The sequence below is a fragment of the Myotis yumanensis genome, unplaced genomic scaffold (assembly GCF_028538775.1).
Source record: "Myotis yumanensis isolate MYYU_CA2020_CCGP unplaced genomic scaffold, mMyoYum1.0.hap1 SCAF_8, whole genome shotgun sequence".
Taxonomy (NCBI): domain Eukaryota; kingdom Metazoa; phylum Chordata; class Mammalia; order Chiroptera; family Vespertilionidae; genus Myotis; species Myotis yumanensis.
The window spans coordinates 31,548,311-31,569,576 of NW_027223759.1; the positions used below are offsets into that span (position 1 = coordinate 31,548,311).

General features: G+C 44.3%; 1 protein-coding gene across 8 annotated transcripts in view; it reads left to right on the forward strand.

Moving 5' to 3' along the window:
* Positions 1-12,169, forward strand: part of GIGYF2 (GRB10 interacting GYF protein 2) — a 127,431-nt gene extending 115,262 nt beyond the window's left edge. For 7 of the 8 annotated variants that reach the window (XM_070422411.1, XM_070422409.1, XM_070422413.1 and 4 more), the window contains 3 exons: positions 103-308; positions 5,695-5,842; positions 11,129-12,169. In XM_070422411.1, the coding sequence (XP_070278512.1) occupies positions 103-308; positions 5,695-5,842; positions 11,129-11,196 (422 nt within the window). In that variant the 3' untranslated portion in view covers positions 11,197-12,169. Of the gene's footprint in view, positions 1-102; positions 309-5,694; positions 5,843-11,128 lie in introns of those variants that run through there. The other variant, XM_070422415.1, reaches the window with a different exon arrangement.
* The last annotated feature ends 9,097 nt before the right edge of the window (positions 12,170-21,266 follow it).

Genomic DNA, 21,266 nt, shown 5'->3' on the forward strand with positions numbered 1-21,266 from the left:
GTGTCTGGGTTGAGTTGACAATATATTAAAAACTGAAGCTGATTTTTTGTTATGTGATATTTCATTATTACTCTTTACATCTTTTCCCCTTTCATGTTGCAGTTCCCACATTTGTTTCTTTCCTGAAAGAAGTAGAATCTCCTTATGAGGTCCATGATTATATTAGGGCCTATTTAGGTGACACCTCTGAGGCCAAGGAGTTTGCCAAGCAGTTCCTCGAGCGTCGTGCCAAACAGAAAGCCAGCCAGCGGCAGCAGCAGCAGCAGCCACAGCAGCAGCAGCAGCAGCAGCAGCAGCCGCCACAGCAGGTAGGAGGTGGCAGGGAGTGCAGCCCCATGCCTGAGCATTTATTCATACCTTGAAATTCTGAGCAGTCAGAGAGATGAAAAGTAAAACAAGGATACCATTTTTGTATGTTAAATGATCAAAGCTGTGGTAGATTTGATATTTTTAAATTACATATCCAGAGATCTTGATGAATTTCTCAGATAGCAAATATAACCATTCATTCGCTGTTAGGCACACTACCAGCACCATTATTATTGGTTCATATATGTGCCTCAGTCAAATTGCAAATTTCAACTTGTCACAGTCCCATAAATTTGGTTTAGAACAGTTAAAATCTACAAATGTTAAATCTCCAGTGCTCAGGAACCACTTAACCCAGTACTGACAATTTCCTATGTTTTTGGTGGGGATGTTAAAGGTACAATCAGTTCTTGTTATTGATAGTAGTGTGTTCTGTGAAGTTGCTGCCAATACTGAATTAGTGAATACTGAATCATTGTTCCTAGGGGAAATAGAGGATTAGCTTTTTTCGAACCTGTGGTCACAACATTTTTGTCAGCTGATCAGTATGTAACCTTATTTTATGTGAGTTTCTGTTTCAAGATGCTTTATTTAATACTAGAGGCCCAGTGCACAAAAATTTGTGCACTTGGGGGGGAGGGGGGGTTCCCCCAGCCCGGCCTGTGCCCTCTTGCAGTCTGGGACCCCTTGGGAGATAACGACCTGCTGGCTTAGGCCTGCTCCCGGGTGGCAGAGGGCAGGCCCAATCCCTAGGTGCAGCCCCTGGTCGGTCTCAGAGCAGGGCTGACTGGGGAGTTGGGGCACGGCCCCCTGTCATGCACAGAGCAGGGCGGATCAGGAGGTTGTGATGCCACCCTCAGTCACACTCAGGGTAGGGCCGATTGGGGGATTGGGGCACCGCCCCCTGTCACACTCAAGGCAGGGTCGATGGGGAGGTTGCAGCGCCACCCCCTGTGATGCACAGAGCAGGGCCCATCAGGGGGTTGGGCGCTGCCCCCGTCATGCACAGAGCAGGGTTGATCAGGGGGTTGGGGAGCTCCCCCCATCACACACAGAGTAGGGCCGATAGGGGAGTTAGGGCGCCGCCCCCTGTCACACACAGAGCAGGGCCGATCAGGGGGTTGGGGCGCCGCCACTGTCACACTCAGGGCAGGGCCAATGGGGAGGTTATGGCTCTACCCCGTCACACACAGAGCAGGGCCCGTGGGGGGGGGCGTTGGGGTGCCACCCTCTATCACCCACAGAGCAGGGCCGACCAGGGGATTTGGGCGCAGCCACTGTCACACTCAGGGCAGGGCCGATGGGGAGGTTATGGCTCTACCCCGTCACACACAGAGGCAGGGCCTGTGGGTGGGGGAGCGGGGGTTTGGGGCACCGCACCCTGTCACACACAGAGCAGGGCCGATCAGGGGGTTGGGACGCCGCACCCTGTCACACACAGAGCCGCAGGGCGATCAGGGGATTGGGAAGCTCCCCCCTATCAGGCACAGAGCAGGGCTGATCAGGGGGTTGGGGCACCTTCCCCTGTCACGAACAGAGCAGGGTGGATAGGGAGGTTGTGGCCCCGCCCCCTGTCACACACAGAGCCGCAGGGCGATCGGGGGTTTGGGCGCTGCCCCCTGTCACGCTGATCCGGTGCCAGGAGGCCTCTCGGCTCCGCTGATCCCGGTGCTGGGAGGCATATTACCCTTTTACTATATAGGATAGAGGCCTGGGGGCTGGCTGGTTTGCCCTGAAGGGTATCCTGGATCAGGGTGGGGGTCCCCACTGGGGTGCCTGGCCAGCCTGGATGAGGGGATGATGGCTGTTTGCAGCTGTCACACACCCTTCAGGGTGGGGGTCCCCACTGGGGTGCCTGGCCAGTCTGGGTGAGGGGCTGAGGGCTGCCTTCAGGCTGGCGGTTGATGACTGAAGCTCCCAACCGCTCCTTTTTTTCTCTTTTTTTAATTTTATTCTGGGCCAGCTTTAGCTCTGGCTCTAGCTCTGAGGCTTCCGCTGCTGAGCGTTCTATAATTGAAACAATGTATAACTCCAGCTCTGAGATCTGAAAGCTGGTTTCTGGGGTTTTGTTTATCTTCTATATTTGTTACAAAGTTTCAAACTGCCGGCTCAGAGGCCGGCAAGGCAGGCAGGGAACGTTGCAGTCTGCAGTCACTGGAGCAAGCAAGCCTCATGTTCGCTTCCAGCTGCCTGGCTGCCGGCCGCCATCTTGGCTGACAGTTAATTTGCATATACTCACTGATTAGCCAATGAAAAGGGTAGCGGTCGTACGCCAATTACCATGTTTCTCTTTTATTAGTGTAGATAAAGGGGTGGGCAAAAGTAGGTTTACAGTTGTGGATGTGAAAAGGTTATTCTTATATTCTTATTATTGTATTACTTATTTGTACAACTTTTTCCTACCTCTCTATTGTTGATTCCTTAATATTGAACTCACAGTCAGCACACTCTTAACTCATGCCTGAATGAAGCTTATCTAACACATATTTTCCATAAGGCAGGTAACAGCCTCCTTGTGCTTAGGAACACTAGACAGCACTTAACACTTGGGGACTATTTTAAACAATGAAATCACCAACAAAAAAGGACAAAAATGTGGAAAACATGACACTAAGTAGGCTGAAAAAGATGCTTGTTTATAGTATGAGAGCTGAGATAAGAAGGCAGAGTATTGCTCTGATCTACCTCAACTGTGAATGTGTGCCTCGAGCAACTCAGACTTTTCACTGCTCTAACATGTACATGTCCAGAATGACCACAAAAGCACTGCTGATATTGATTTGAGGGTTACAAATAAATTACAATAAGGACAGTAGTCTCCCCCCCCCCCCTTATCCACAGGGGATATGTTGTAAGACCCTCAGTAGATGCCTGAAATTGTAGGTAGTACTGAACCCTATATATACTGTTTTTTCCTGTACATACATACCTATGATGAAGTTTAATTTATAAAATAGGCAAATAAATGATTAACAACAGTAATAAAATAGAACAATTATAACAATATACTATAACTAAAGGCCCGTTGCACGAAGATTAGTGCAATAGGCCTTCTTTCCCCTGGCTGCCAGGACCAGTTTTCCTCTGGCACCCGGGACCCAGACCTTCACTCTGGCCTCCGCCTTCCATCTTCGCTCTGGACACAGTCTTCGCTGCGGCTGGAGCCTTCAGTCTTTGCTCCTCGCTCCGGCGGGAGTCTTTAGTCTCCGGCCAGAGCTGCTCCTGTAGCTCCTTCCGCCCCCCACCTTCCCCTCATAGCTTGATCACTGCTTCACCTGCAGACCTCGCCAACGGGCTCCTAGGTCCCGGGGTGCCGCCTTGCTTGCGCCCGGCTTTCCAATCTCGATCAGGATCACAGGCCGCAGGCAAGGCAGCTCCTGGGTCCCGGGGTGCCACCTTGCCTGCGGCCCAGTTTACGATCACGATCACGATCATGGCCCCAGGGTCCCGCCGCCCAGAGCCGCACACGGGGGTCCTGGCTGGGGGCGGGGCTTAGGCGGCGAGTTTGCACTGCCAAGCCCCGCCGCCCAGGGCCACACAGGGGGGTCCCAGCTGGGGGCAGGGCTTAGGCGGCACACGGGGGCCCAGATGGCGGCTCGCATTGGCCTGCCCTGCCTGCAGTATGCAAATTAGCTGCCATCTTTGTTGGCGGCTAATTTGCATATCGCGCTGATTAGCCAATGGGAGGCGTAGTGAAGGTACGGTCAATTACCATGTTTGTCTATTAGATAGGATAAAAGTTATGTGAATGTGGTGTCTTTGGCTCTTTGATAACAGATCTGATACCAAGGTAGCTACTAAATGTCTAATGGGCAGGTAGCAAGTACACAGACAGCATGGAGATGCTGGACAAAGGGATGATTCATGTCCAGGGCAGCACTGAGTGGGGTGGTGCAAAATTTCATCATGCTACTCAGAACAGTGCACAATTTAAAACTCATGAATTGTTTATTTTTGGAATTTTCCATTTCATATTTTTGGACTGTGATTGCTAAAACCAAGGAAGACAAAACTATGGATAAGGGTGGACTATTGTAGTGAATTTATAAATGTGGAATCCATAAATAATGAGGATACAAGTTTTTTGAAAGACTAACTGGCATAATTAAGGGAGAGGCTTAAGAATATTCATATTCTTTACTCACATAATTCTTTTACTAGAGATAATGTTTGTTTTATAGGTCACTTCTGGGAACATGTAAGATATAGTGAAGTACAGGGCATTTGAAATCCATTTGAGTAGAGGGCTGATAGGGATCAACTGAAGGAAAAGTGAAAAGATGTAAATAGGAACAGCACTAGGAAAAATATTTTGAGGAATCAGAAGAGAAGACATTCTATAGCAATGCAGACGGTCCTTTGCATTTGTAAAGTGGCTGACTCTGCTGCAATAGGAAGGCAAAGGTCCAGGGCATGTGCATCCAGGCTCATCCTTCCACAGGGCTTTCTCCACCCACCCTGCCTTCAGCTAGCTCACTAAATCTTTATCTCAGTGTTTTTTGTTTGTTTGTTTTGTTAATTCTCACCTGAGGACATTTTTTCCATTGAGTTTTAGGGTGAGAGGGAGGGAAAGAGGAAGAAAGAGAGAGAGATTGGTTGACGTGAGAGAGAGACATTGATTGGCTGCCTCATGCACACTCCCCCATGGAGCCTGGATTGAACCTACAACCCAGGTGTGTGCCCTTAACCGGGAATCAAACTCGAGACCCTTCGGTGTGCAGGCCGATGCTCTAAGCACTAAGCCACACCAGCCAGGGCTTGATCCCAGTTTTGAATAAATTGCTCTAATAAGTGCAACAAGCAAGTGTGAATTATCTGGTAGATCATTTCATAGTTGAACCAGTTGGTAGAAGTATGGATAATGTTTTAAGACTAGACCCCTTCTGGGATTGTCAATAGAAATAAAGTACAGGGCATTTACTTTATTTGATATGATGGTACCAGTTGGTTTGCAGCCTGTTCTCTCTGTCTAGGGGCCCAGAGAACAAAGGAACCTTCCACTTTGGGTATGTTAGGGGTGTAAATTGCCAAAGTCAGAGATCTGCTGGTGATTTCATTTGCTGTATATTGAATTTCCTAGTGGATTATACAGACTCCGTGTAGACCTGAGAGGTTTTGAACGCTCTGCTGTCATAGCAGGGTGACACCTGGAGTTAGCACATAGGCTTTGTGGAGGCATAGCGCTTAAATGGGATGTCCAAATCTAAATGAAGGAGAAGGGTGGCTCAGCGGATTACTCAGGTTCATAATTACCAGAATCTGTGGTAGACTTTTTGTTTGAAACTCATAGTTGACAAGGTGAGGTAGGGCAAATCAACCATTCTCTGAGGGTGGGCCAAGCCTACGTGCACTGTGTAACTTCACTTGTGCCATCTTGTTTCACAGGACTCCGTGTGGGGGATGAACCACAGTGCACTCCATTCAGTATTTCAGACCAATCAAAGCAACAACCAACAATCCAATTTTGAGGCCGTACAGAGTGGCAAGAAGAAGAAAAAACAGAAGATGGTCCGAGCAGATCCCAGTTTATTAGGTGAGCACAGGTCTTAAGTCTCGGCTGGGTATTGGGGGAATAGCAGGCTAAGCAATTCTGTGGTAGGATGTTTTTCATGAAGGGAAATAATTCTTCTACCAAATTAATTTTTTTAACCAGTTCAAAGTAAGTAGTAAGTATTTACTGGGTGTCTCAACGCAAGAGCCGTGCCTCATGTGCCATAGGGACTAGATTCTATGGTGCTTTATACTTTAAAGCCTGTTTCATATTTAATATTAATTTTCCTAGAAGGCCCTTTCATTTATTTGGAAATAATGATAATGGAGAATAGTAAAAGTTATTTACAAACTTAAATGCTGATATGTGTGGAAACTGACCATAAATCCAATCAGGTGTTCAGAGAAAAGAGCCAGTGTTTGTTGATCATGTGTATCATGTGATTCTCAGAATGATTGCTTTATGAGGTGATGTTCCAGTTTTCCCAATGAGTAAACCCCAGCCTAGAGGATTCAGAACATATCCCAGTCACCCAGCTGTCAGCATGGGCTGGGATTGCAGAGCAGACCTGTTTTCTTTCCACTCTTCTGTGTTAGCAACAGCTGTTCTTGTCCTGCAGTGAGGACCAGTGTCTTCACACAAGGCAGCTTCATGGAAAAGGTGACACTTGAATTGGGGCTTTGAAAGACTAGCAGGAAGGATGGGGAATGGTGTTTCTGGGGTAATAAAAAGCATAGGCAAAGCTGATGGGCTGCTAGTGTTCCTTAAATTGGCCTAACAACCTACATACAATGATAAAATTATTATTCATTTATGAGTGTAAAATAGGCTATTATAAATCACGCTGTCTAGAATGGAATGGTTTGGGATGTTGGCTTGGTTAGGAGGCTGCAGTATAGACCAGGTGAGTAGGATTTTGGAATGGAAGATGGATTTGAGGAATTTTAAGGATCTCAAACTTTAAAGAAATTATATGAGTGAGAGGCAGCCTATTGTTCTGAACCTAAGAGAATGTGGGCTTTAGAGCTAGGAATCCTAGGGGATAGAATTGGCTGTCCAAAAAGACTGGGAAGGTTGGGCAGCAGCAGGAAGGATAGTGTTGGCTTTTGCTAAAATGATAAGCAAGCACAGTGAAGTGGAGTGAGCTTTAGGGGAAATGATAGGGCGTTTAAGTGTTGGATGAGTTGAGTGGGAAATGGCTGTGAGACTCCAATGGAGAGAGCCGCATGAGAGAGCTAATAGCACAGCAAGAGGGAAGTTACAGCCTCACTCTGCCTTGGACAGGATCCACTTTCCTCCAGAGGTTTCCTGCCCTCGAGAAAGCAAATGTTAGGAACAAAAACTTAACTTTGAGCATTGCCATTTGGAGCTAATACCTGAACACTGGCTTTGGGAGCATGGAGATCTGGTGAAATTCTGTTCTTTTGCCTATCTTGAAAGTTTATATTAAGGCTGGGTAGAGTAGACCAGAATTTTATCTAGTTTTGACAGAAATAGATGAATATAAATTTAAAAGTGTTTCTAAAAGTCTGGTTGTGGGTTCTAGCTCAGAATCCCATGCTATTTAAAGGCTAGGCTGTCAGGAAAAAGATTCCTTTGAAAATGAGGCTTAAGTATTGGGTTAAGTATTTGATCTGACCCCATCTCCTATTACAGATGTAAGAAAAAAAATGGGACTTAAAATCTCCCTTTAGGGGAATGAGAGGTCATTTTAAAATAGAGTTTAAGGAATCTGTATATGTTAAAGGGGAAGAAAAAAAATCCAAGTATTAAGGAAACTCACTTGGGTAGTCTCTTAGGCCATTTTATGAAAATTTCTGTTCAGCTGAACCTCCTTCTGGAAATTCTTTTGATAATTACTAATTTCTGCCCTTTACCTACTCACTTTCACATACTATTGTTTTAATTTATATATGCCTTATTGATTTACAGATTAAGAAAATTAATAAATATCTGCCAGTTACAGGTTTCCCATGCACAGAGTAGGAAACAGGCTTTAATTTGATCCAAAAGTATCCATTGAAAAAATAGATCAAAAGAGAGTCATGCTTCTAAAACAAACCCTCAGAAGGGTGCCCAGTCTCATTTTAATATCTTCCATTGTCTACCAGCTGCCATTGTGAGCCAGCATCCTGTGCTTAGATATGACAAATACAGTTGACCCTTGAATAACATGGGTTAGGGGCATAGACCTCCTGCACAATCACAAGTCTGAGTATAATTTTTTACTTCCCCAAAACTTAACTTCAGTCGTCCCTTGCATCTGTGGAGGATTGGTCCCAGGACTGGTGCGGATACCAAAATCTGAGGATTCTCAAGTTCCTTATATAAAATGCCGTAGAACAGTGTATACAGTCTGCCCTCCGCATCCACTGATTCCCAATTTCCAGTCAAAAATACTGTTTTCCACCGAGGTTGTCTGAATTCATAGATGTGGAATCCTGGGATACGAAGGGCCAACTGCATACTTAATGGGGGGAAAAAATCCACCTATAAGTAAGTGAACCCGTGCAATTTAAACACACACAGTTACCCAGTTACCTCTCCTTATAAAAACAGGGTCTCAACTCAGCCAATGTGGCTCAGTGGTTGAATGTTCAACTTACGAACCAGAGGTCATGGTTCGATTTGTGGCCAGGGCATATGCCTGGGTTGTGGGCGCGATCCCCTGTGTGGGGGTGTGCAGGAGGCAGTCAGTGATTCTCTCTCATCATTGATGTTTCTATCTATCTCTCCCTCTCCCTTCCTCTCTGGAATCAATAAAAATATATTTAAAAAAATAAAATAAAAACAGGCTCTCAAACCTTAAAGAAATTGTGTGAGTGAGAGGCAACCTGTTCTGAACCTAAGGGAATGTGTCTTTAGAGCTAGGCATCCTGGGCTTAAATCCTCGTTTGCATTGCCGTGGGTGTCCTGGTGTCCCAGAGCTTTCCTTTTTATCAAATGGGGAAAATGCCCACCTTACTGGTTTTCTATGGCAAGTAAATGAGACCATAGACCATGTCTGAGAAAAGCCTTGTAATCAGCATATTATGGCAATAAATAAATAACTTTTTTTGCCGCAGGCTTATTCTCCCTTCCTGTCTTTTTATGGTTAAAAAGTAATTTAGTTTGTGTTATTAAATTTTCACTTTTATTGCCTGTAGTTAATTATTGTTTTTATCACATTTCATCTGTTCTTGAGATATATGTGACATCAAAGAAAAACCTGCTTCAGAATAGATTAATAGCTCATTTCTTAGACTTGTTTCGTGTTTAGGTGTTTATAGTTAACTAATTAAACCGTTATTTAAAAATACAAACACTAAGCCTTTCATTATTTTTAAGGGAGAAAGTCTTGTGGGCTTTGGGAACACAGTTGATGGATAGAACTCAGGTTGGGGTTTGGAGTCCTTAACTCTCCCAGACTCAGCCCTGTAAGCTGCTTGTACCACAGCCTCCCTGGTTAATAAACAGACATGCTTATGTTTTCAATTCATGATATTTTTGAGTCAAGAATGTAATATAATTAAGCTGTTTTTATTATGTAGAGCATTTTTTGTTTATTATTGGTACATTTAAAAAATGTATTTATTTGAAAACTTGAACATTAGGAACAAAAAGGAGGAGGCAGAAAACTCAAATAATATTAACAGAACTGCTTTTAGACTGGAGAGCATGACTTGTTTACTTTTTGTTACTCAAATAGCAGCTGAAACAGTTTGGGATTTCATTTAGGGTGGATAAACTGAAAGCTTTTTGGGAGTCACTCCTTCCAAAGAGGCCCTGTAAATAATTCTATTTATCAATCTCTGGTTATGGAGTTTATGGGAAAATTACATACATGTGGCTGGTGGCATTAGGTTTTCAAATGTCAGTAGTGTTTGTGAGTACTGCTTGCTGCCTTCAGTGCTAGTACTGTTATTCTATTTTTGTTGTTGTTAATCCTCACCCAAGAATATTTTTCCATTTTTTAGAGAGAGTAGAAGGGAAGGAGGGAGAAAAACATCAATGAGAGAGACACATCAATTGGTTGTCTCCCATACCCTGACCTGCAACCAGGTATATGCCCTTGATCAGAAATCGAACTTGAGATCCTTTAGTGAGTGGGCTGATGCTCTAACCATTGAGAAACACTGTCCAGGACAGTTCTGCTATTCTAAAACAAATTCCATTTTGCCTATTCAGTATTGCTAATGAAATCCTTTTCTTTGCAGGTCTATTTATAATAGGTTGAGTTGAATACAGTACTTGAATATTTTTGTACTGTCTATTATGTGATAGAAATGATTTCTGAGGGCCCTAGGGATTTTGTAGTGGATCTTTCCTGAAGCCTCCTACCTCCGAATAGCAAAAGCTCTTGGCCAGAATTTGATAGAGTTTTTGAATTAAGGGTGGTGGAGTTCCCAGTGAGTGGGGCTGAAGTAGTATTACTCTCACTCAGAATGTGTTATTCCTGCTTTCCTGCCCCCATTTCTTATGTTTTGTTAATCTTTACCCGAGGATATTTTTTTCCATTGATTTTGAGAGAGAGTGGAAGGGAGGGGGAGAGATAGAGAGAAACATTGATATGAGAGAGACACATTGATTGATTGCCTCCTGCACACGCCCCAACTCGAGCCAGGGATTGAGCCTGCAACCAAGGTACGTGCCCTTGACCAGAATTGAACCTGGGACCCTTCAGTCCACAGGTCAACACTCTGTCTGTCCACTGAGCCAAACAGGCTGGAGCCCCAAATGCAGCTAAGGTCCCATTTCTTTTAAGGTACCTATCCTGAATGAATTTCCCCTCTCCCCTGGGGTCCAGCCTGGCTTGGCCTAAACACACACTTATACCCCAGGTTACTCTCAGGATTCTCTAAAGCAGTGGTTCTCAACCTTCCTAATGCCACGACCCTTTAATACAGTTCATGTTGTGGCGACCCCCAATTTCATTGTTACAAATTGAACATAATTAAAGCATAGTGATTAATCACAAAAACAGTATGTAATTATATATGTGTTTTCCGATGGTCTTAGACGATCCCTGTGAAAGAATCGTTTGACCCCCCAAAGGGGTCGCGACCCACAGGTTGAGAACCGCTGCTCTAAGGCAATGGTTTGTAATTCTGTTTAAGCAGTAATGCTGGTGTTTGTTTGTTTTTCCTCCCTAATTAAATTATGTTAGAACCCTAAGAAATAAAACAAAAAGAATCTCTCATTCGAAGGGCAGACAACAAAACCACTGCTCTGGTGTGCTCAAAAACAAGAGACTTACATTCCAGCCTACTGCCCAGAATTGCAGCCCATTGCCTTTGAGACACATAGTTGTCTGGGTCTTGGTCACTCATTGTCAGTTTTTTCCTACAGGGTTTTCAGTCAATGCCTCATCAGAGCGACTCAATATGGGTGAAATCGAAACTTTGGATGACTACTGAGCACCTGCCAGTGGACTGGCCTTCCCTCGCCTCTCTGCTGACCATGGATTCTTCACCTTTGGACACAACACTTACCATTTACTCTTATCACTCTGCAACAAATCACAGAATCCATCATCTCAGGCTTTCTCTTCTAGCCTTTTGTGTCCAAGATCCTTTAAACCATTTCTGTTGGTGAGCATCTCAGACTGTAGATAAGTGGACCAGACCCTGTGTCTCGGGGGTGGCAGTTGGGATTACTCTCCAACAAGGCTGATTTTGGGCAGCACGTGTTTACTGTGCCGTGATTTCATCTACTGTCTCCCAGAAAGTGTGTTGGGATCTGCCAATAGCAATTTTACTTTCTCTTGTCATTTTTTTTCCTTTTGTTTTTCTTCTTCATTTTATTCCCCCAATAAGGGCAAGGGGTCTACTGGTGCAATCATGAAGAGAGTTAATGGTAACAGACATTGGCCAGCTACAAAACGCCCATGGACCATGACTGAGTGTCCGACAGAGACAGTCAGCGCTCTGCAGTCTGAAGGTCACATTGCTAACTTTGGGATTGCATCAAAGAGGCCCTGAGTCGGGTGGAGTTTAGATTGGATTAGTTTGATGTTACACACCCCTCGCCTGTTCTTTCTGAGCATCCTTTCGGAGGAAGGATTCATGTTTTCTTCATTAGATAGTGACTTCCACGCAAGCTGACTTCTCCCCTGGCATACTCCAACCTGATTGGACAAAGGAGACCCTGTGGCCTGGGAGAGGGACTCATTCTTAATTTTTCTTTCTTACAAAAACTGATTTTTCCCATAAATATTTTTACTTCAGAGGACTAGGACCAGTTTGTTTTTGGGCCTTTCTGCTGAAAATTTGTCTCGTTTAAGAGGCAGCTAGGATCTTTACCATATGTATGAATTTGTATAATTTCATTTTGAATAGGGATAAACTTTTGCATCAGATAAAAGCTCGGAAATTCATCTGGTTCCTCAGAGCATTGCGTGTGTGTCTTGCTGTGGCCCTGAAAAGGTTTTGTTTAAAGATTCTGGAATGGCAAGTCGGTTGCCTTTTCTGAAAAAAGAATATACAAAACCTGACCATCTGTAAGACCTTCATCCATGGAAACCACTATACAAGAGAATGCAGTGGGATGGAGGGACGGGAGAGGATGGGAGAGAAGCCTGGTGCTGGCTTCTGGTCATGGTCTCCTCATACCCTTTCCTTCAGATATAAATGTATTCAAGCCCTATTTATAAACCAATACTCTTCCTGCCTCCACCTGCCCCCCCGCGCCCCCCCAACACCATCTGGAATTGCCAATCACATTTGGTCGGGAGCCATTGGACCATCCCTCCCTGTGCAAGAAGTGCTGTTTGGGTGGCTCCTGGTAGAGCACCTTTTCTTCCTGTCGTCATTGCCTGAAGAGGCTGGAGTTGCTCTGAGAGCGGTTTGATTTTGAATGATTATATTTGGTTTCTATTTTTATTATTTTGGATCACTATTCTCCCTACCCCTTCTTGCCTCCCTCCCTCCTAAACATGTACAATAACTATACAGAGACTGCTATAAACTTGTATATAGTTTTTGGATCAAATAGCATGAGGAGATGGGGAACCATTTAAAATTGAGACTCCTGCTCTCCTTTGCTTTGTAAATTCAAAAGTGGGGGTGGGGTGGGGGTGGGGAAGAAGAATAGTTAAAATGTTTACAAAACTTTAAGCTCCCTCGGAACTTTTGCCAGTGTGGAGGAAAATAAAAAAGAACTTAAATAAAAGCTGGTAGTAGTCTCTCGCCTTGTCGAGGCTGCGCTTTGCACAAAGTCGTTCTCTTGGTGCCATGGAAAAGCTTCGGTGCTCATGTGAGCACCAAAGACGTGGAGGCATCCGGAGCTTTCTCTGCCAGGCTGTGAAACACTGGCTGGTTCTTGACTTGAAAATGTAGGGTCAGGATAAACATGGGTAAGTTTGACCAAAAGGCTTCCTTTGTTTGTCCCTTCTGATGCCCCATGAATATCTGCTCCTCAGCCCTGTCCACACCTTCCAAACCAGACTCTGCTGTGTGCTTGCTCAGGGAATAAATAAGGGATGGGGGAGTCAGATTAGAAGGTACAAAGTCATTTTAGTCATGGAACATTCCATGTGCTTAACCAGGAGCCTAGCTCCTACCTGTGGAATTTCCCACTTAGTGGAAGAAACTGCTCTTTCTTAGGAGTTTCTTTCGGTTCTCTCTAACATTCTGATTTGCTCACTCTCACTTCCAGCTGCCATGTTCTTATTCCTTTCTATAAAAGTATTTGCAAATTATCTGAACTCTTTTCTGTAAATTTCTGAACTCTTTCTAAGAGTTAAAGTATTTGTTTTGTACACTGTTTGCTTTTAAGTTATTTTAACTTAAGAGATTTTAAAAACATACCCAGATAAAATAGTTTTAATTATGGAGACTTTCCCCAAGATAGTCGGGGCTCTCGTTACTGTTGCTGCATAACAAATTACCCCAGACTGGCTTACAGCAGCCCCTTCGCTTTGTTGTAGTTTTGTGAGTCGGGACTTGGGGGAGGGCTCAGCTGGGCAGTTGTGTGTCATCTCCTCTTGCATGCTCAGGTGTCTGCCGAGCTGAGGCGTAGGAAGGCCCGGTTAGGTTGGCAGTCAACATGGCTCACTTGTGTGACTGGCAGTTGGTGCTGGCTGGTGGGTGGGAACTTGACTGAGTTATGGCTGAAGGAACTTCGTGTCCTCGCCAGCACGGTAGCTTCAGGGCAGGCAGGCTCCTTGTGTGACTTCCCCCAGAGAACCAGGCAGAAGCCACAGTTCACTTCTGTGACACAGCCCACTCAGGTGTCAGGGACTGGGTACACCCCACCCCCTCCATGGAAGGAGTGCTAAGGTCATATTAGAGATGTGCGAGTGGACTGGAGAGACCGTTGTGACCATTGGGGGAAACAGCTGTATAAAATGAGTTTATACATATACATCAAGGAACTTGAACTTTCTCTATTGGCTCTAAGTTGAGGGCTTTTTTTTTTTTTTTTTTAATGGGATAGATATTAGTACCTCTGGCTTTATTTTATACTAGAGGCCTGATGCATGAAATTTGTGTAAAAGTAGGCCTTCCTTTCCCTGGCTACTGGCACCGGCTTCCCTCTGGGATCTGGGACTCGGGCTTCCCTCGCAGCCCCAGCTTCATCCGGATGGTCGTCCGGAAGGATGTCCGGTCTAATTAGCATATTATGCTTTTACGAAATTCATTATAAGTAATGAATTTCTCTTCGGGGAACCATTTTATAAATATATAATATAGTGGGTATTATTTTAAATACATTAAAGTTGATCAGGTAGAGGAATTAAAATGTATTTTTTACAAAATGCTCCTTTCTACACTATTAATAAAAATAAAAAGACTGTGTATGACTGATTACACAGATGTGCTACTGTGAAATGAACCACCTCCTCCTGTGCGGCCACTATGGGAAATAGAACTTCCCCAAAAGAGCAGCAGGCATGCACGTTCTATAATTTTTATTGATTTTTGAGAGAGAGAAACATTGATTTGTTCCACTTATTTATCTATCATTCATTGGTTGCTTCTTATATATGCTCTGGCTGGGCACCAAACCCACAACCTTGGTGAATCAGGATAATGCTCTAACCAACTGAGCCACACACATTCTAAACAAAAAGGCACAACCACCACTAGCACAGATGGAAGTTGGCTTCATCATTGATGAGTTTTTTGGAACAAAAAGGTAAGGGCTCATCTCTGGATGATGGCTTTGGTCCTGCAGTGGCTGCTGTGACGCGGGAAGCCGGGCACCTGGAAGCAGCTATAGATGTGTGATGTTCAGCTTACTGATGTCGCTGGATTCCTTGAGTGTGAGGAACCTATGCAGCTTTTGGTAGCATCACTTCCGAACTGGGAACCCTAGCCTAGAGGAGCATTTCCCTCCAGGGATTATCAGTGGGAATGTTTGCAACTAAAGAAACCACTGTAGCCATGGTTCACTGCATGGGAGAAGCGGCACATTGATGCAGGGGAATGAGAGAAGTGGGCTTGTTCCCTGATGGCTGCCCTGTGGCCTAAGAGCTGGCATTGCCTTCCTTCATGGCTGGCAAGGTGATGACATTAGGGTGGGACTCAGGATCACCTCAATACTCAGTTCAGTCCAGTCAGTCTTCCGACGCAGAGACATTGTGTCCGAAAGATTGTTTACTTGTCCCCCAAATGCAGGTGCAATGGATTAGTTTCCCCTGACAGTACATTCCTTTTTCCTGTGATTTCCTCTTTTAGCATGAGAAACGGTCCTGAAAATGGTCTGTGAGTCAGTAGTAGGTTTGGTTGCATATAATAAAAGACAGAGTAGCAATGACTTAACCAAAATAGTTTATTTCTCAAGTGAAAGCTGGAGGTCAATTAGGGACCCAGCTTCTTTCTGTTCACCATCCTCTTGTGGCTTCCATCCTCAAGGTCACTCATGGTCCCAGGTGACTGCTAGGGCACCAGTGATCATGCACATATTCCAGACAGGAGAAAGGAGTGGGACGAGACAGAGGGAGCACACCTCTTTTCAGTCAGCCCCCTTTAAGAAGCTTTTTTGGGAACCTTACCCAACTCAATTCTTGTTAGCCAGCTGTAGAGAGATACAGCTACAATTAGTTGTAGGAAAGGCTGGAAGTCAGGGCGGCGGCGGGGGGGTGGCGGGGGGTGGGGGTGGGGGGGCGTTGCTTGAGTGCTTTGCCACCCCAAATTTCACTGTGATCCTGATTCTACAGTCATGCTCTCTAGTCTTGTTTTGAAATGGGAGAAGTTTGGGAGAGGTAAATTTGTGCACAGTGACCATGGGAAAGGAATCCTAGCAGACACCCCGATTTGGCCTGTGGACTGAGGACCCCTGGCTTTTCCATGAGAGGCTCAGAACAGGCTCTGGTTTCCATTCTTGCACAGAGCCAGGAACCCAGAGTCATTTCCAAGGGCCTAGCCTTGCCGTGTCTAGCATCTCCCAATTCTACACAGAATCTAGGCCAGTGGTTCTCAACCTGTGGGTTGAGACCCCTTTGGGAGTCGAACGACCCTTTCACAGGGGTCGCCTAAGACCATCGGAAAACACATATATAATTACATATTGTTTTTGTGATTAATCACTATGCTTTAATTATGTTCAAATTGTAACAATGAAAATACATCCTGCATATCAGATATTTACATTACGATTCATAACAGTAGCAAAATTATAGTTATGAAGTAGCAACGAAAATAATTTTATGGTTGGGGGTCACCACAACATGAGGAACTGTATTAAAGGGTCACGGCATTAGGAAGGTTGAGAACCACTGATCTAAGCTTTGGTGTGTTTTTAAGGTTCCCTGTGGAGTAACCCTGTGAGTGGTGGTATGAGTGGAGGTCCTGGAGTCCAGCTGTCAGATTTGAATGTTGGTCCCACCTACTTTAGGCAAGTACTAGTTTCCCCATCTGTGAAATGGGAATTACCAGGTAGTTGTGATCAGTAACTTAAAATGTAATTGCATCGTGCCATGCCCAGCACATAAAAGCTTGGTAAATTCCATTTGCAGACTGTTTTACAAGGGAGAAGAGAGCTTGTGGGAGCAAGTATAGGTACAGTAAAGCATATTAAATAGGGGTGCCCTTCCTCTTAGATGTCTTAAAATTAGTGCAAAGACGTATTCCTCAGGGTTCCAGGAGCTGGGACAATACTTCCAACCTCGATATTAACCAGTCTTTCCTGTCCTGTCTTGGCCTCAGTTTGCTTGCCTGTCAGGTGAGGGGGTTGGCCCAGATCATCTGAGGAACTTGAAACAAAATCAGCCCTGAGCTCCATGTCCCAGAGTCTAATTTGAGGCAATTCCAGCATGAGATTATTTTTAAGTGGCCCCAGTAATTCTAAATGGAGAGCCAGAATGGGGAACCAGTGGCCTAGCTGACCTCTGAGGTTTCCTTTAGCTTCTGCCACCTGAGTGCTGGTGTGCTCTATGTGGGCACTTGCCCACCCTGGTGAGATCCTGCTGACACGGTTTTTCAATGTGGTCCTTGCTGATGCTTGACAAGTACACTTTGAAGTTCTACGTAAGCAGACCCCAATCAAAATGCAAGCATGGTGAGCTCATGTAGGGGACAGAGACACTCATGGATTTTCTGACTTTCTCTGGTAGCATGAAATTAAGCTTTAGGTAGGTCAGTCCATCATGAAACAGACACCACCAGTTACCCCTTAGAAAGGAAAAGTTGATAAAACAGAATCATTTGTCCACAGAACATCCCATATTCTGGATTCAGCAGGGAGCATCTTTATGGTATTGCTTTGTTCACCTTCCCACATTTTCTATACTTGGTCAGATCTAAAGACTTGACTAAATTCAGGTTCTCCCCTCCCTCTCCAAGAATACTAATCGGTGGTGTGGTGTACACCCTGCTGCACACAATGGTCACACTAGCTGGCAGTATTGTCTGATTGTCCCATTTTTACTTACATTAAATTCATCATCAGTTATGTTGTTAGTTGATTCACCCCATTAGGAAAGCCCTGTCAGTCTTGCATGTAACTTTTTTTTAACATTCATTGATGATTGTCACCTAGGTCTATTACTTCCTTAGTCATTGAAAAGTTGTGACTCTGTCATTGGGGGGGGGGGGGGGGGGAGACTCTTTTATTTTGAGTAATTTCAGCCTTTTTTAAAAGAAAAATTGCCGGAACGATAGCAAGAACTCCCACATAACGTTCATCCAGATCCTCCAATTCAGTGGTTCTCAACCTTCTGGCCCTTTAAATACAGTTCCTCATGTTGTGACCCAACCATAAAATTATTTTCGTTGCTACTTCATAACTGTGATGTTGCTACTGTTATGAATCGTAATGTAAATATCTGATATGCAGGATGGTCTTAGGCGACCCCTGTGAAAGGGTCGTTCATCCGCCAAAGGGGGTCGCGACTCACAGGTTGAGAACCGCTGCTCCAATTGCTAACATTGATACCTCTTAGTAGCTGCAGACGTTATATACCTTATCCCTAACTATTTCAGAGTGTGAACCTTGAAACAAGGACATTTTTACATAACCACAGACAGTGATTAAAATTAGGAAATCGGTGATTCATACTCTTAGTTAATATCCAGGCTTTCGTGTTTCACCAATTGTCCTGCTAACGTCTTTTATAAGGAAAACCACCAGGAGCAGGATGCTGTCCACAATCACTCGCTGCATTTAGTTGTCATGTTTGTTGGGTCTCCTCTGATCTTGGAACAGTTCCTCTGTCTGGTTTTGCCTTTCATATCTTGACATGTTTTAAGGGGGTAGGACAATTACTTTGTAGTTTGCCTGGTGTTTTCTCATGATCTGATTGAGGTTACGTAGTTGGGCAGGAATACTACAACACTGATGTGATGTCCTCAGTGCGTATCAGGTGCACGTGTGGGTGGGTTGGACCATTACTGGCGATGGTCACTTTAATCCCTTGGTTAAGGTGCTGTCAGCCAGGTTTCTGTGCTGCACTGATTTTCCTCTTTATGGGATACCTGCAGACTAAGATCCTCATCAGTCTTTCATCCACTGGTTTAGTAGCCATTGGTGATTGTTGAAAAACTACTAAGATATTTGCCAAACTTTCCTTTTACATTTATTAGTCAGCATTCTGTAAGAATGAACTTTCCATACACACACACACATGCACACTCATGTGTAGGTTACACACACTGTGTGTAGGTTACAGTCTGATTCTCTTTTTCATGCACACATTATCCATTTATGAGCCCCTTCGATTGGCTTCTATGTTCTTTTGCTATGTCCCCATCATTCTCTGAGCACTTCCTTACATTGACGAGATATGCTAGGTTCATCATCTACTTTACCAGATTTGGAAACCATTTCTCTGAGGAGCTGTGGTTGCTTTTCATGGGGAATGGTATCCAGACCAAAATCTGGGCACTGGTCATGCTTATTGCTACTGGGGTGTCTCCACAGAGAGGCAGTGTGTGTGTGTGTGTGTGTGTGTGTGTGTGTGTGTGTGTGTGTGTGTACATGCATACACTTGTGTATCTACGTGTCATAACTTTATCTCTACATTCCATGAGTTCTTAGTAATATCTTCAATTCCAACACACAGGATCCATTCTAATCTTTCTCCTTTCCATATTAATAATTCCTCCAACAATGAGACACTGACTCCTGTTATCTTCAGTGTATTTCCTTATTTTTCAATCCTAGAATATGCCAGTGTGGTCTCATAATTATTAACCCATACTACTGTGAAAACGTCTTTCTAGCTAGAATTCAGTATTTGTTTACTCTATTCACCCCCAACATTACAAAAATACAGGGTAGGCAAAAGTAGGTTTACAGTTGTCAGTATATGAAAGTTTATTCTTGTGTTATTACTTACTGATTATTGTATTATCTTCCATATGAACAACTGTAGACCTACTTTTGCCCACCCTGTATGTACAAGGTTAATCATGTAGTAATTTCTTTAATTTAGACTTTTTGTCTAATCTGAGAGTACATTGCTATTTTTTGCTCTTTAGTGTGGTTTATTAATTATTTGAAATACAATTCACTATCTTGAAATTCTTAATTTTGTCTCAAATTTGTCTTTATAAACAAAATCTGATGGAATGATGAAACATGCACTGGGCCTGGCACCTTGGCTCACACATGGCTCCACCTCCCCAGGATGCTGTCTCAGCTGCCCCCTCTTGCCCGTGGGCAGCCTCCATCTCCCTCCCTTCTCATCCACTGAGATTGATTCAGGCCAAAACTCTTGTCTACCACTTGACTCTCATAAACTGTCACTCTGGTGAACAGTGGCGTTTGGGTCCCAGAGATTAGTGTCCACATAGTCGGTGTCCAGCGATCCCTGAAGATCTCTCTTCTCCAGGGCATAGTGGCCCTGGTCTGTGGCTGCCAACACTTTTGGGGAAAGACTGGCTGTTTATATTTGTGGCCACCGTGCACTGAGAAGCGCCTGCCTTCCTGTCCAGAGAGTCTGGGTCTGGGAACTAGGCAAGAGGTTGGTGCTCTGCTCACTGCAGTAAGTGCAGGCTTCCACTCCCCTGTCCATGTTTGTACAGCAAGTAACACATCAGCAGGTCGCCCATCTGTTTTATTCCTGGGGGTCAGAACATTCTTGTGGACACACTGTGGACACTCATTGTAGTGTTTATATCCATCTGATTCCCATTGAAGTCAGTCATCCCATCATTGTCAGCCTTGGCCTTCGGGGAACACACACCACACAACTTTTTAAAGATGCTGGTCGCCTTCCCTACACACCTCTCAGCGCCTCAGTGAGGAATCACCATAAATCCACTCCAACATCTCTTCCTTCCTGAGTCTTTGGCTTCCCTCCTCTTCAGACATCAGGCTTCTCAATCTCATTGAATCCAGGCTACTATTGAGTTTGGTTTTAGTCAAGCTGTTAGAGCTACTTCTAGATGTTTGAGCTAAACATTGAGTTCAGAATCTCTGCTAAACACACCTCTACATGTGACCTGATCTAAGATCCCTCGGATCCTATCCATTTAGTCTAATACCTTAGAATTTATCCCACACATACTCTCCAGGTTTTTATTATTATAAATTAGCAAAATCTTACTTAGTATTTAGTTATTAATTTATTGCTAGAATAATTAGCAATTGGTTTAGTGTGTATTGATTTCCTCCTGGCTCAGACTCTGTACCTGTTTTCCTTAGTTTTAGTTATGGGTATGGGGACAATAAGGGTGTTGCCAGGGTGGGTATTGAGAGTAGGCATCCTCTTGAAAGGGTACTTAACAGGTGAGGTTATTTATTACTTAGACAAGAAAAGGCGCTGTCTTCACACTGAAGAAGAGCCCACTGCCTGGGGATTTGTCTGAGTCTACCCAGGGATCCTCAGTAAGACCTCAAGGTCTCACTCCTTCCCAATCAATGCCGTGAATGTCACCTAAGAGAATTGGCATGGCTTTGAATTCAATTTAAGATTATAATTCTGCAACACATGCATATTTTGGGCCTGACCTTATGCCCTGCCCATATGTATAAGAAATGAGAGATTCTTTAAAAAGACTAATACATAAATGCTCTAGTTCTCTGATCATGCCCTGACCTT